The sequence below is a fragment of the Carex rostrata genome, chromosome 21, assembly GCF_964058835.1.
Source record: "Carex rostrata chromosome 21, lpCarRost1.2, whole genome shotgun sequence".
NCBI classification, from domain to species: domain Eukaryota; kingdom Viridiplantae; phylum Streptophyta; class Magnoliopsida; order Poales; family Cyperaceae; genus Carex; species Carex rostrata.
Window position 1 is genome coordinate 5,468,150 of NC_135938.1, and position 14,375 is coordinate 5,482,524.

General features: G+C 35.8%; 3 protein-coding genes and 1 non-coding gene across 4 annotated transcripts; all 4 read left to right on the forward strand.

Annotated features, from left to right (window-relative positions):
• Positions 1-22: 22 nt before the first annotated feature.
• On the forward strand, positions 23-93 carry TRNAG-GCC (transfer RNA glycine (anticodon GCC)). The gene has a single exon. It is a non-coding gene; the product is annotated as a tRNA-Gly (tRNA).
• A 1,612-nt stretch (positions 94-1,705) lies between these two features.
• LOC144573385 (AWPM-19-like family protein) lies at positions 1,706-3,044 on the forward strand. Its single transcript, XM_078323164.1, has 4 exons — positions 1,706-1,893; positions 2,037-2,256; positions 2,460-2,505; positions 2,626-3,044. Exons 1-4 carry the CDS (start codon positions 1,767-1,769, stop codon positions 2,740-2,742), a joined length of 510 nt encoding a protein of 169 aa, XP_078179290.1. The 5' UTR covers positions 1,706-1,766; the 3' UTR covers positions 2,743-3,044.
• Positions 3,045-3,480: 436 nt separating this feature from the next.
• Positions 3,481-6,781, forward strand: ABCI12 (cobalt ion transmembrane transporter). Its single transcript, XM_078322713.1, has 7 exons — positions 3,481-3,882; positions 3,976-4,092; positions 4,426-4,662; positions 5,405-5,569; positions 6,016-6,091; positions 6,172-6,236; positions 6,398-6,781. The coding sequence occupies exons 1-7, from the start codon at positions 3,514-3,516 to the stop codon at positions 6,542-6,544; spliced, it is 1,176 nt and encodes a 391-aa protein (XP_078178839.1). The 5' UTR covers positions 3,481-3,513; the 3' UTR covers positions 6,545-6,781.
• Positions 6,782-8,579: 1,798 nt separating this feature from the next.
• On the forward strand, positions 8,580-12,174 carry LOC144573034 (pyruvate dehydrogenase E1 component subunit beta-like). Its single transcript, XM_078322712.1, has 3 exons — positions 8,580-8,910; positions 9,002-9,042; positions 10,937-12,174. Exons 1-3 carry the CDS (start codon positions 8,704-8,706, stop codon positions 11,907-11,909), a joined length of 1,221 nt encoding a protein of 406 aa, XP_078178838.1. The 5' UTR covers positions 8,580-8,703; the 3' UTR covers positions 11,910-12,174.
• The last annotated feature ends 2,201 nt before the right edge of the window (positions 12,175-14,375 follow it).

Genomic DNA, 14,375 nt, shown 5'->3' on the forward strand with positions numbered 1-14,375 from the left:
CATTATTACTGAAGAACACAAGGCACCAGTGGTCTAGTGGTAGAATAGTACCCTGCCACGGTACAGACCCGGGTTCGATTCCCGGCTGGTGCAAATATTTTGAAAAGCTCGAGACAGATTATTAAAATAGAACTGACAGCCCAGACTCTTCCAGACTCTAATTAACAAAAATATATGTTGGTTTTATGTAAAATGAAAACAGATAAACATATTTAAACGTATTCCATGCTCTCTTTTTTTTTTTATAATTTCCCGTAGGAAAACGATACACTTCTAAAAAAATGATATGGCGGAAAATAAAATACATATATATGTATATTATAAAAATCAAGAGGAAAAACCACAAAGGGATTGAATATTTTCAATAATTGAATCAATGTGAGAGTGAGATTTGAAAATGAATATACTACACGTGGTCTTATTTAATTTGAAAGAGAAAATCAAGTAGTTTTAGATTGAGTGAAAGAAATATATATATATTTTTTTGACTTGGAGGTAAATTGGGAGGAGTTATCACTATTAAGACTAATTAAAAGAAATGATAAAACACTATTAAGACTAATTAAAAGAAATGATAAAACACTATTAAGATTTGTTGATTTTCTTTAATCTGATCGGTGTTGACTTTTTTAAATACGGTAAGCGTCAGAAGTTGCCTAACCGTTAAAGTCTTTGATTGTTAGAGTTGGAAGACTGTTATCACGTCTCTTTTTTTTTAGCTGAAATCTCTGTCTTAAATAACGTTTAGACTGAACGGCATACCGATTAGATGTCTTCTCATTTTAAAAAATATCAAAATTCACTGTATTATGCTCCGGATAATATCTCTTAACTTACAGAAACCATCGTAAAAGTATTTATTACGCCAAAAATAAGAGCAGTATGTATGGCATTCCCAGCATGTTAATATTCGTAATAGATACTTTCTTTAGATTAATTCTGGGATAATACGAAGTGATTGAACCTTGAAAATTGATCGTCAAACCTCAAATAAATGCACTAATTTTTACGAAAAAAAATGATAGTAAAACGTTTTACTTGAAAATGCAAGCTTAAAATATGATTACGCTAATTAATTTTAGAGTCATTTCAAGTAATTAAAACATCAAAATTAACAACTATACTGCAAATTACTATTGGAACAATTATAAAATAATACACTCAATTTTGTGCAAACTTTTTTTTTTTTTGAATAATAGTGGATAAATCTACTGATTTCTATTAAAGCCACATCCTACTGTACGAAAGTCCCTGAAAATAGTTCTTGCATATCATAGCCTTGCTTTTAGAATAAAATAAAAAAAAAGAAAGGAAGAAAACCCAGCTGCTCTTTGAGAAGAAAAGAATCTACTAGTTGTTGCTTTTCCAATTTTACGAAAAGGGAGCAACCGACTTAATTTAGCCCACTAATTTAACCGTCTCTTCTTGATTAATGGATCGGATTTTGGTATGGTCGATATGAAGCTCCGGATTGTTTGCAGTTCACCAACCGATAAATTTATAATAATCTATAAATCAATTTCTAGCCAGCGCACGAAGGAAGGAATTGGACTACATTTGTTCTAAACCAACTTAATTGTCACATCTAGAATGAAGGATAACTGTATAGTTAAGCAAGGAATAACAGCAATTCAAAACCCTCAATTGGAGTTTTCCTCTCCACCTTTTTCAAATATATAAAGAGCAACATGAGTTGCTCAAGCTTCAGACCAAAGGATTTTTTCTTCTTCCTTTGTTAAATCAAAGTTCTCTCTTCTCTATCCGTAATGGCATCTAAGGGCCCACAATCTGCTGCTACTTTTCTTCTATTTGTGAATTTAATTATGTATGTTGCCGTGGCGGTGATTGCCGGCTGGGCCATCAATTACAGCATCGACAAGACACCTTCTTCTTGTAAGTATATTTTCCAAGGAAATCTAAACCCTCCTAATTTAATTAATTGAATTAATTTTGAAGCTTTTGAAATATAATACGGGATCATTAGCACCCGATTTTAGCAAATATACTGTTTGTTTATTATTTTATACAATGAATAGTGTCAGGACTTCAAGCGCCGGCTCGGATATTTCCAATATACTTTCCAATCGGCAACCTTGCAACGGGATTTTTTGTGATATTTTCGCTGTTTGCTGGGGTAGTAGGAGTGATGACCTCGCTCACAGGATTGCAAGAAGTTATGCAAGCGAGGCCGGCCAGCATTTTGTCGGCTGCTGCCTCTTCGATCATCACTTGGGCTCTCACAGTTCTTGCCATGGGGTAACCTCATTGAGACTTTTTTTTTTTTTTGACATATAGCTTTCAAATTGAACAGTAAAATTTAACAATCTGTTTTAGCAAAGCACTACACTGATATGACTATTTGGTCTTCTATATATGAGCATGAATTTGTCGTCGAGCCAAAGTGATATCATTTGAAGTTCATATATTCCAATTGATTCTTAATTAAGCTTCAAATGCAGGTTGGCATGTAAAGAAATAAGCATAGGTTGGAGGCCAGCAAGCCTAGTAAGAATTTATTTCATTTTATTTTAATCTCATTATCTCTGTTTCAAATCCAAATTCATTATTTAAAATTCCAAATGACTATTAAGTAAATTAATGCATTATGTTTGTTAATTATCACAGAGAGCTTTGGAGACATTGACGATCATTCTAACTGGAACTCAACTCTTTTGCGCCGGATCCATCCACGCCACTGCACCTTCAACCCTAACTGGATCCACCCTCATCGGAAGGGTATAAATTGAATCTACACGCGTGCACACACCCGCACAGATATTCCATTTATCAGCTGTAAAATCTGCTACATGTTGTGATTATTTTGTACAAATGGTGAATGTGAACGGATTGATTTCTTATGCCATGCTGGTCTTTCCTATTCACTGTTCTTGTATTCTTTCATTGTTAAAGTGTGTTGTTTGATTGTAATTAATTTGTAATTATGATTGGTGAAGAATGAAGATAATTAGATGCTGGTAATTGGTCATAAAAGTAATTTCAACTGTTTGTTTCCGTTCTTTGAGTGAAATTTGTTCATATTTGTGTAATTAATTTAGCTTGAAAATTTGTTTAATAAATAATAAGCCCTATTAGTTACCTAGCGTTCTCTTGCCTATGAAAAAAGCATGGTTTTGCCATGGTGAGGCACTAAGAATCCCCTTTTTAAAAGAAAATAGTAGAGATACCATTACCACCTGTTTCATTTATTCATGATACAACCTTTACAACATCATCCCTACCAGTGGCACCATCAATCCCCTTAATAAAACATTCAATCAATGATAAAGTGAAAAAAGAAATTGTAATAAGAGAAATATGAACCTGCTATCACTATGACAAATTATAAAAAGAGAAATCATCACTATCCTAATAAAAAAGATAGCATCTGGGCTGGAATACCCGTTTTAAGCTTGCAATGCAGCTGACTGGAGATTGGGCCCATGGGCTTCCCACCAAAAGAGACGAACAGTGAGCATCTGAGTCTCTCAGAGGTGACTCGCATTTTCTCCATCCATGACTAGCCACCTACTCTACCTCTCCAGTTCGCCTTTTATCTCTACCAGTGCCACTCTCCTCTGCTCCCGACCACCGCGCCACCTCATTCCTTCCCCTTCTCTACTCTCCAATTCTTCCCCTAACAAACCGACCCGACCACTCAAAGTAACTGGACGAAGATGCACTTTGCTGGTAAGCTGTTCGGCCTCTCGCAGCTCCGGCGATGGCAGAGAAGCGCCGAAATGGATGTCTTGGATCCCTCTCGGCGTCGGTTTCTCCCCAGAGAAAATTTTTAGGCTAATCTCTGGAGCCACTTCGGGCCCCATTTGTCAGTTCATTGACGCACCTCGCACCTTTCTCCATTCCCTCGACCCTCGTGTCAAATTGGTAAAGATTAAATTTTTATTTTGTGATTCTTCATGTTACGTATCGTATGTTTGGCGTAATTGGAACATTTTGAAATGATATGCATTTGTGTAGGTATGGCTTTTGGGTCTTGTCCTCATACCAGCTAGGTCACATTTCTACATGCGCCTTGCTTTGGTGTTGTTTCTTTCTCTACTGTCAATTTGGACTCTTCCAAGCGATGTCTGGAAGGTAAGATGTGATTTTTATTTGTGCTATCTGTTAATTTTCTTTTAATATTGATATTCTATTCAAATTTTGGTTTATTTCCTTTTAAATTTTACTAGAGTAAGCATTTTACGGATTAGCTCCTATTTTCTTTGTTTAGCAATAAGAGACAACTGCCTGAGTTGTATCATTTTCTCTCTCATCTTTAATTTTGATAAATTTAATCACAAAATGAGGCTTCAACTGTGTGCATATTAAATAACATGAATGAAACATAAAGGAATGTACCAAAACAGTGTTCCAATATTAATACCAAACCAATATAAGGCTAACTCTGAAACCTTCAATGTGATTTAGGATCAACTGGGAAGGGTTGCATTGCTATCGGGGATACTGTTCATTATGCTGGGATTAGGGTCTGACAGTGTGGCCCCAATGGTCCAGACAAGAACTCCCCCTTCATCTCTTACAGGATTGCCAAACCTTCCTTCCTCCATTCAAGGTTACTCTTACTCCATTTTTAAGTTGGGACCGCTAAAGTTTACCAGGAAAGGCCTATCAGTGGCGACTACTTCTGCATGCTTGACCTTTACAGTATGTTCTCTGTTTTTTTTTTTTTTTCCTTTATATGGATAGTACAATTTATTTTGAAGATTATGTTGTATGTTAAAGTAAATTTGTTTAGATAATCCACTCCCTTAAATGGTTAAAGAATGAACCTTAAAAAAAATGGTTAAAGAATGAAGGGAACGAGATTGTTCTTGTGGTTTTGCATATAAGCATGCGTTTTGCCATCAGAACCGGGGTCAGATGCCTGATCGGAGCCGTTTGATCCGCTTTGAGATTCGCGCAGACGATTTATTTTTAAAATCCGCCCCTTGAATCTAAATGAATACACTAATCTTAACGCTGATCGGACGGCTCTGATCGGACATTGGACCGCCCCCTTTCCTTTTGCCATCACGTCACAATATTTTGTTCTAGTTACATCTTTGGTTTTTATTCACTCAATGAGATTTCTGGAGATGATTCAGGTAGTCATTGCATGGTCTTGATGCTTTATCTAACAACACTATTCTGTGGCCTAGGTCCTAGAACATAAAACATTAGTTTACTTTGATTCTGACTTTCTGAGAACAAGATAGGTATGTCTATTCCATAAAATTTCACATCAGCACATAATGTAAGGCATCAGTACTACTTGTACTTAATTTTTGAGACTTCAACCAAAGAGCAACTACATCAAAAGATATAGTTCCTTTTGACTGATACAATACTGAGCTTGAAATTAAATCTCTCTCTGTTCCTCTCTCTAATTAAGACACTTTTGGTGCAGATATTCCAAAGTGCCAGTTTATGCTTGTCAACAACTCCTCCTGAGATGTTTGCTTTTGCACTATGGTGGTTCATGGCTCCTTTGAGGAATGTTGGTGTACCAGTTTCTGAAATAACACTAACTCTTCTTCTTTCTTTGAGATTTATCAGTCTAGTATTTGATGAGGTGAGTTTTTGTATGCAAGCCACTAAAATCCAACATTTTTTGGTTAGACATGAAAAAAATGTGTTCTGTTAGTTGTGGAGAAATTTTGTCTTTTCCCTGATAAGGTTTCTCTTCTTGCACATTCTAATTGAATCGAAACTTCAAAATCAATATAGCATTTGGACCGACAAATTTTGGTTTTGAAGATGCATCAACCAATTGGGAAGCAATTTTATCTGAGTTGAAATGAGGAAGGACAATTTGGACAATTTTATCTCAAACCTCTATATTAGTGTTGCCTATTATTTGCAAATAACTAAAAAATGTTGGCTCTCGGATGCAAACATGGAAAATGTTATTTGTGTGGGTGTGATGTAAACTATTATGTAATTTCAGAACCCCAAATTGGTAATATTATTTAAAGGATAAAGTATTATGAATTTGATTTTTTGACAATTTAAATTTAGGTAAGAGATGCTGCCGTAGCAATAGTGGCACGGCGTATAAATTGGAGTCGGTTGTCAAATTTGGAGACATTAGATAGTGAGTGCTAGATAATTTGATTTTCAATTGGCACTTGTTGTGGAAATTCAGAAACAATTGACTGTGTTTGATTCATGCAGTTTTCGTATCCTATATCCGAAGGATATTTGCAAATATTTTTAACCACTCGGAGCAGATTTCCCAGGTGAGTTGTTTGATATGTTACTTTTGAAGTTCTCCAAATTTTGTTTTAGACAGCAGTATTTGATTTTGACATTAGATATCTAACAATAGGTAGATTCCGGGCCAAACTCATACTAGTGTATATAGTGCTTGTATCCTATGACAATGTATTTTTCCTGGCAGGCGATGATTGCCAGAGGATTTGATGGTGAGTGTGACAATCACAAATTTTACTTCCAAGAGCCTTCAGTTGGTGCTAGAGACTTTGTTTCTTTGTCATGCTTCTTTGCTTTACTTGGTGCTGCCGCCATATCAGATAGGTTTATGTGAAAGGTGAGAGTTAACTGATACCTTTGATGCACCAGTGTTCATAAGCCGGTGCTTTTTGTTCAACTTCAACTCTTTTAGAGTCTCAAGGTTCTTTGATTTTGTCATGCTAACGTAGATTAGTAGATACGAGTATAACAGACACACAGGTTATGATTGTACTGAATACCGGTGGAAGGAAACATCACAGAATTGACAACATTATTGTCGTAATAAGGTCTTTTTAAGAGAAAAAAGAAACTGGTGGAGCATAATGTCCCACTTTTGTTCAAAAAAGTCTAAAGTGGCATGATACTTTAAAATTAGCTATTTGGTGGTAGTGTAGAATTGTAGATTCTGCCGTAAAGGGAGATTCTTTGATAATCACTGGTATCAAACCCGGGCCCGAATTGATTCCGGTTTGGTTCATTAGTAAGATCGGATATATGTATATCAACTGGAAAAATCTAATTAATCCGGCCTGTTTAATTTCAAAAACCGGACCGAGTGAACCATAAACCCACGGTTATATTGGCATAACTTTCCTATTTGAGCAACGAAATGAAAGCAAATTTAAAGAATCAAATAAGAAAGGAAGTGCACAAAATCTGCCAATATAATTTAATTTAGATTTTTTTCTTCATATATAGATTCTATGAATTTGAAAGACACAAAAAATTATGAACGTTATCTATTCAAATGGAAAGTCATTGATTTTGATTATACCTAGTTTCTATTCCTTTTAGATAAAAGTTGATTCATTTTAATATACTATGCTTAACATATAAATTGAAATGTTTAATGAACGTACAGTACTATAAATTTAGTTTTTAAAATATGAGTATTTTTCAATGGAAGCATAGGATATATTTTTATTTGATATAAATCTTAGGTTTTTTTTTAATTCTACTGATTAACGATGACAAGTGACCCTTGTCTTTTAAGTATGCTAAAGCTATAAAGCTATATGTATCAATATTATCACAGCTTGTAATTATAAAATTGTAGTAAAAATAATATATTTTTTGTTATTGGAAAGACAACGGTCCAACCGATTAATGTACCGGTCTGATAGGTTTAATTGATAAACCAGTGATCTGAGGCTCAACCGGATTGATGTCCGATCCAATTATTATAACATTGGATATACCTAGTCCCATTAATGTACTAAAAACAGTAACACACCGTCTATAGATCCGTAAACAGCCGAGATTGACCTTCTTTTAAAACCCAGTCAACTATTTTTTGCTTGTGGTTTGTTAATCTTTTCTAATGTCGAGGCTCAACGAGATGAGAACTCCTTGCTTCACTGGTGCTGATATGCAAAATAAGCCCGCAAATGCTGCCTTTTATTGCTTTTTATGGGCCAGTTCGAATCCTTGAAGGACAAGTATTTAGGTTACAGATTTCAATTTTGCCTTCTAATATCAAGTGGAGCATGGTCACTATCATATTAGTGTTATTTTAGTCTATATAACATTAATTTTAGAATTTTTTAAATCAATGATGAATCTAAACGATTCAAATCAATTTATTTTATTAGTTGTACATTTAAATGTAATTTTATTAATTTTTCGAATTTATTTATAACTAAATTAAGCGGTTAAATGTGAGTATTTTTAAATTAATTTTAATACATTTATTTTTTAATATTTTTTACTGTTTGACTTGATAATAAAATAAATTAAAATTATAAAAAAATTATATGTCAAGTAAATCAGTTTAAATAATTTGAATTTGTCATCCGAAATCTATCTCAATCGGACTCTATCAACTGCCAATTTTGATTTATGTAAAATTCGTAATTTGATTTTCTTCTTTTGATTATAAAATGTTTCTGTAGCCATCAAGCGCTGAATTCGCATCCTCTGAGATATCTCATATTTTGCGTGACTTTTTGGAAAATCTCAACCGTTGCAATACGTTCTGCGCGAATCTCAAAGCTCAAATAATACTGGCCCCCTACGTCACCCCCGAATAGGCACCGGACACGTCGGTCACGCAAAATAAGAGATATCTCGGAGGATACGCACTTCTCAAGAGCTCTCCAATTCCAGTGAAACGGAGAAACTATCCTAGTACAGCTCGCCTCACACGGCAGTTCTACCTCGTAAAATCCGTCCCCCCCTCTCGTTAAAACCAACTCTGTTAAATCCCCTTGGCGGATTTGATCTTGACAAAGCATGGCGTCTCTCCAAATGGCAGCTCTCCTATCCGCTCCGTCGACTCCGGTAGCGTGCGATCGGGTTGGGGTTCGGGTAGGAACTGTGAGGCTTGCCGCTTCGCCCAGTACCGCGAGAAACGGAGGCGCACTGGTTGTGCGATCTGAAGCGACGGTTCATGGCGGACTGCCCGCTAGAGGCGTGAATTTGATTACTCATGCGGTTGCGGTAAGTGAAAGGCGTGAATTTGATTAGTGGAGTTAGCATTTTGCTTTGTCTTTCGTTTTGATGTACAATCTCTTATATTTTCTTATTGTAGGAGAAGGCTGCTGCTACAAATGCTACAGATTCGAAGCCTGGGTAAGTAAAACCTTGCTCAATTTTGTATTGATCAGCTTCATTTCTTTGCCAAATATGCCAAGTTAATGTCTATTCAGTATTAACAAAATTGCTCATCCAATTTCATTGACTAGCTGCACAGTTGTTCTTAATTGCACATGATTTTATTGGATATTCCATTTTATGAAATGAGCATGGCTGTTGAAATTGGGTAACAAGAAGAGAAATTAACAGATTGCGTTGATATTTAGATTTATATTTCTTTTCCTTAGGAGGTTTGGCTGAAATCAGTTAGTACTTTTTTTGAAGGTCTAAGGAAAGGTAGTAAAATTTAATAGAAGGTAAAATATGGCCTGACAATTTTTTTTTTTTTTTTCCAGTCTTATATTTATGCTTTTTTTCTGTTTCTGGATAAGATGTTCTTTTACGGCATTCTTACAGGAGCCAAAATGTTACATACTAGTTTAGTATACAAAATGTGCTTAATCATCAAAGCTGTTCAAATTTGATTTGCTGCACAGAGCTGCATGTCTGTAGTTTTGCCTTTCTGATTAGGTTATCATTGTTGCATCTATTTGTATAAATATGCACTCTTTTGTAAAGGGTAATTATTAGCTTATAGAGCCTTTTCCCATCAACGGTTATAACCATTGAAGTAGCATTAGATATTTAGATTATTCAGACACGAGCCTGAAATTATAGCTTGTCTCATATGTGGTCAACTAAAATCAGAAAGCATCTTTTCTCGCTTGCCACGTTAGTACTTGACTTATTAAATCGCAATTTTCCCAAGGACCCAACTCAGTCCAGAATAATTGATTGAGATCTAAGCTAAGCACATATTGACTATAGTAAGTTGGTCATCTTCCAAATTTTACTTTTAGTAACTAGATAATTAAGCAGTACTCTTTCTGGTATTCTTTTGGGCACTTCATCACCATATTAGCTGTGGCTTGCTTAAAGCAAATAAAGATAGTAAAGTTGTCATTACAGTATTACAAATTTATGAGAGGATTTAAGTTTTAATAAGGAAATATTAATCTTAGTGAAATTTATTTAAAAGAGATAAACAACAACAAATGGTATCGTTTGCCTTTGTCCATGTTTCCACTCTTCACCAGACCATCTTGTTAGAGCATATAACCTCAAGTAGTCCCATTGGAAGCAACACAGTATCAAACACAGGCAAGCCAAAAATTAAATGGAAATATCACATAAGTCCATTATATCATTTCACCAAAATATATATTGAAGTGTTGGAGTTGGGAGAAATTGCAAATGATTTTGTATGTTAATACAAGTACTCGGCTTATAGTTAAAAGCAAGAACTCAGATCCATGCTAATCTAGTGGTGGTCTTATCTGGCAGCAACAATTAGCTTTGCCTTGCTAAAATTTTCTGAAATGGATATGGGCAACCTAAAAATTAATGATTGCAGTTGCCATTATGATGGTCTGTCCATTCATTACCAAACTCTGAAATATACTTAACTATTTTTGTTGTTTATTTATATTAATAGATTATGTTTTAGTTTTTCTTATCAGCACAGAAGTTGTATTAATTTTGTATTACAACTTAGATTTAGCATTTTTTTCACACCCATCCAAACATGATACTTTTTGCTCCTGTTTACTGTGAAAGTTCTGTTACATTTTCACTTTTTGAGAATTCTTTTCCTAAAAAATGCCACCGCTGTCATACTGGATCAGCATTTGTTATTAAGCTTATGACATAGTCAATAGTGCACATTAAGCTTGTTTCATGCATCGTTGTGTTGCAATGGGTTATCTGCACATAAACCCTTATTCTCAGATGACATATGCATAAGATAAATTTGGTTAGACATACATACAAAGCCCATGCAAACTTTATTGAACAACTAATCTAACTCCCGCATATCCTGCTCATGTGCCAGGCATGAGGTACTACTTTTTGAGGCGCTCATGGAAGGCCTGGATGAGGAGATGGAGCGGGATCCGACTGTGTGCGTGATAGGTGAGGATGTGGGCCACTATGGTGGGTCTTACAAGGTGACCAAGGGCCTTGCCACGAAATACGGTGACCTGCGTGTTCTCGACACGCCAATCGCTGAGAACTCCTTTACTGGGATGGGCATAGGTGCTGCCATGACAGGCCTCCGGCCCGTTGTTGAGGGCATGAACATGGGTTTCTTGCTTCTCGCCTACAATCAAATCTCCAACAATTGCGGGATGCTCCACTACACTTCCGGTGGCCAGTTCAAGATTCCAATTGTCATCCGTGGGCCTGGTGGCGTTGGCCGCCAGCTCGGTGCGGAGCATTCGCAGCGTCTGGAATCCTACTTCCAGTCTATCCCAGGTATACAGATGGTTGCATGCTCGACCCCATACAATGCCAAGGGTCTCATGAAGGCGGCCATAAGAAGTGAAAACCCTGTTGTCCTTTTTGAACATGTGCTGCTATATAACCTCAAAGAAAGGATTCCTGATGAGGAGTATGTGCTTTCCCTTGAGGAGGCTGAGATGGTGCGACCTGGCGAACATGTCACAATTCTGACGTATTCCCGCATGAGGTACCATGTCATGCAAGCTGCCAAAACCTTAGTTAATAAGGGGTATGATCCTGAAGTGATCGACATAAGGTCGCTTAAGCCATTTGACCTGCACACGATTGGCAACTCGATTAAGAAGACACACCGTGTGCTGATTGTGGAGGAGTGTATGCGTACCGGTGGCATCGGTGCGAGTCTCAGAGCAGCAATCATTGACAATTTCTGGGACTACTTGGATGGGCCAATCATTTGTTTGTCATCTCAGGATGTACCAACACCATATGCGGGCACGCTTGAGGACTGGACTGTTGTGCAGCCTGCACAGATAGTTGCTGCAGTTGAGCAGCTGTGCAAGTAAGAGTAGATAATGCACTCTTATAACCATCTTTTTAAAAGAAAAATTATTGTCATATTTTATGGTGAGGTGTTCTATTTTGAGATAGGATCTTGTGGGGTTTCTGTATGGGAATTCTTGGTGTTGCTCTCTTACTGTTGTTAGATTTTATAACTGCAGATATATTTTTTTTTATTTGGGGATCATTTTACTTTTTGTTGCTTCTGAGACACGGAAGGCTGTTCTCCGGAATAAAATCGAGTCACTGAGGGTTTAGGCACTTGAGTAATAGAGGAACTTCTAAAAGCATAGCTTTTGGAGAGGTCTGGGCACTGTATCTTAAAGGGCTCTTGTTTTTTATGATTTACAACAATCCTAAGTTTGGTGCCCCGGTCTATGTAGAAGCTTACATAAATTTACTATTGTTTTGGCCGTTAAGTATGAAAGTTGAAAATTTGGAAAAGCTGTCAATGACAGCTGGAATCATATTTGGTAAATTTTGTTTCAATGCCGAGGGATAATTTGTAGAATGTCTTTTGCTTCTCTCTTCAGAACACTCTGATGCTACGATTGATGTGTGGTGTCACCTGTGAAATCTGACTCTTTGTAAGGGTCTAAATAAAGCTTGTCACTGTTTTATTTTTAGAAAATATTCTCTCAAGAGCCGCTAGGTCCTGTTCCTCTCTCTCTCTCTCTCAAGAATCCCGTTGTTCATTACTACCATCATGTATTGATTTGCTGAGGTACTTGAAGTTTCATTATTAATTACTACTGGCGTGTACTAAGAAAACATGCAAGAGAAGGTTTGTGAGGGCTTGGATTGCTTTCCAATTGTGAAATAATTAGATAATTAAGAAAGATCTGCAAAATATAGTTATCCATATTCTCTTAATTTCTTACCAATGCCAACATTGCCTTAAAAAGTTATTTTGAAAAAAAAGAAAGACTGTAAACAAAGGTTCTGGTGCCTGCTGGCTGCTAGTATTTGGGTTATCGGACTGATATTTAGAAATGGCTTACTTGTTGGCATTACCAATTAGGCAATTACTGAATGTAATACAGATTAAAGTACAGACTTATTCCAGAACATATTTGAACGGTTTTGATTTCTCAAAAGGTCACGCAAAATATGAGATATCTCAGAGGATGCGAATTCCAACTCGATCACCTTATCACTTTACGTTAATGGAAGAATCTCAACATGCAAAGTGATGTTTTTTTTTCAGACAACAATTACTTATTTTATACATTTTATTAGACAAGACTTGTACAAAATGGGATATAGTGTTTTAAAATGCGGTTTTGTCCATGCATGCGGAAGGCCACTGCATACCGCATAAGCGGTATGTGGACACATATGCGGATTTTAATGCGGATTTAAAAATAAAAATTCACGTATATATATATTCATATTCATATAGTTGAATTTATTTCCACATAACCAACATGAAATGTGTCTTATTGTATATAAAAAATATAATAATTTGGGATGGGATGGTAAAACTCCGCATAATGCATATGAACTTTTAATTATATGCGCTGCATATTACGTTTTTAATCCGCATATCCGCATATTCGGACTGCATATGCTCAAAACCGCATGGGAGGGACTGCATGGCATTCTGAGCATAGCTGCCGACTGCATAAGCATATGCTGTCGCATTTTAAAACACTGGTTTTAACAGTTGCATGTTTGATATTTAGTCAGAATTTTTTTTTTTTTTGTATATATTTATAGTTTAGAGACCTGACTCAATTATATCTCAAAAAAAAAAAAAAAACTGTTTAAAAGCAATTTCCAAGACTATAAAATCAAGGTCGAGAGAAAACAGGGAATGCGGCAAGGGCCTTCTTTTTTTTTGTCTGACATGCGGATGGTATATTTTAAGCTTACAATTCCACATTAATGATAACTGCTAATTATGACGGTGAATTAATTTTACCCAATTAAGTAGCTATCTTTTTAATTTGGGAGAGTAAGTGTGAATAAATAATTCTAATATTTAATAACAAGTAAATTGATTTAGTAAATTAGTCTAATTAAATAATACAGAGAATAAACAATATGAAATGTTTTTTATTAGTTTGGGTGGAGAATTATTACCATGTAAGTTGGATTGAGAAATGAACGCGCAATTTTGTTTTGATTCAGAAATAAGAAATGGAGAAAACTTTGATAGGTAAGCGGGTATTTGTCCGGAAACAAAAACATATTTGGTCCATGTTTTCCTAATCACTTCTTGTCCAATTATTGACTAGAATGTGACAACATCCAAGCAATCCATTATCTTTTTTGGAAGGCTGCTGTCTGTCGCTCACAAATTTTCTCAAATTTCAATCCAAACCCAAATTAAAAAATATATACAATTTTTCTGTCGGAAACATTTGTCAATATATACAAATAAGTTTTAGGGGGTAGTAATTAGGTACATTTTCAATTGAACCCGTACAGATCTTACAAATAACTAGTACATTTTCAATTGAACCTGT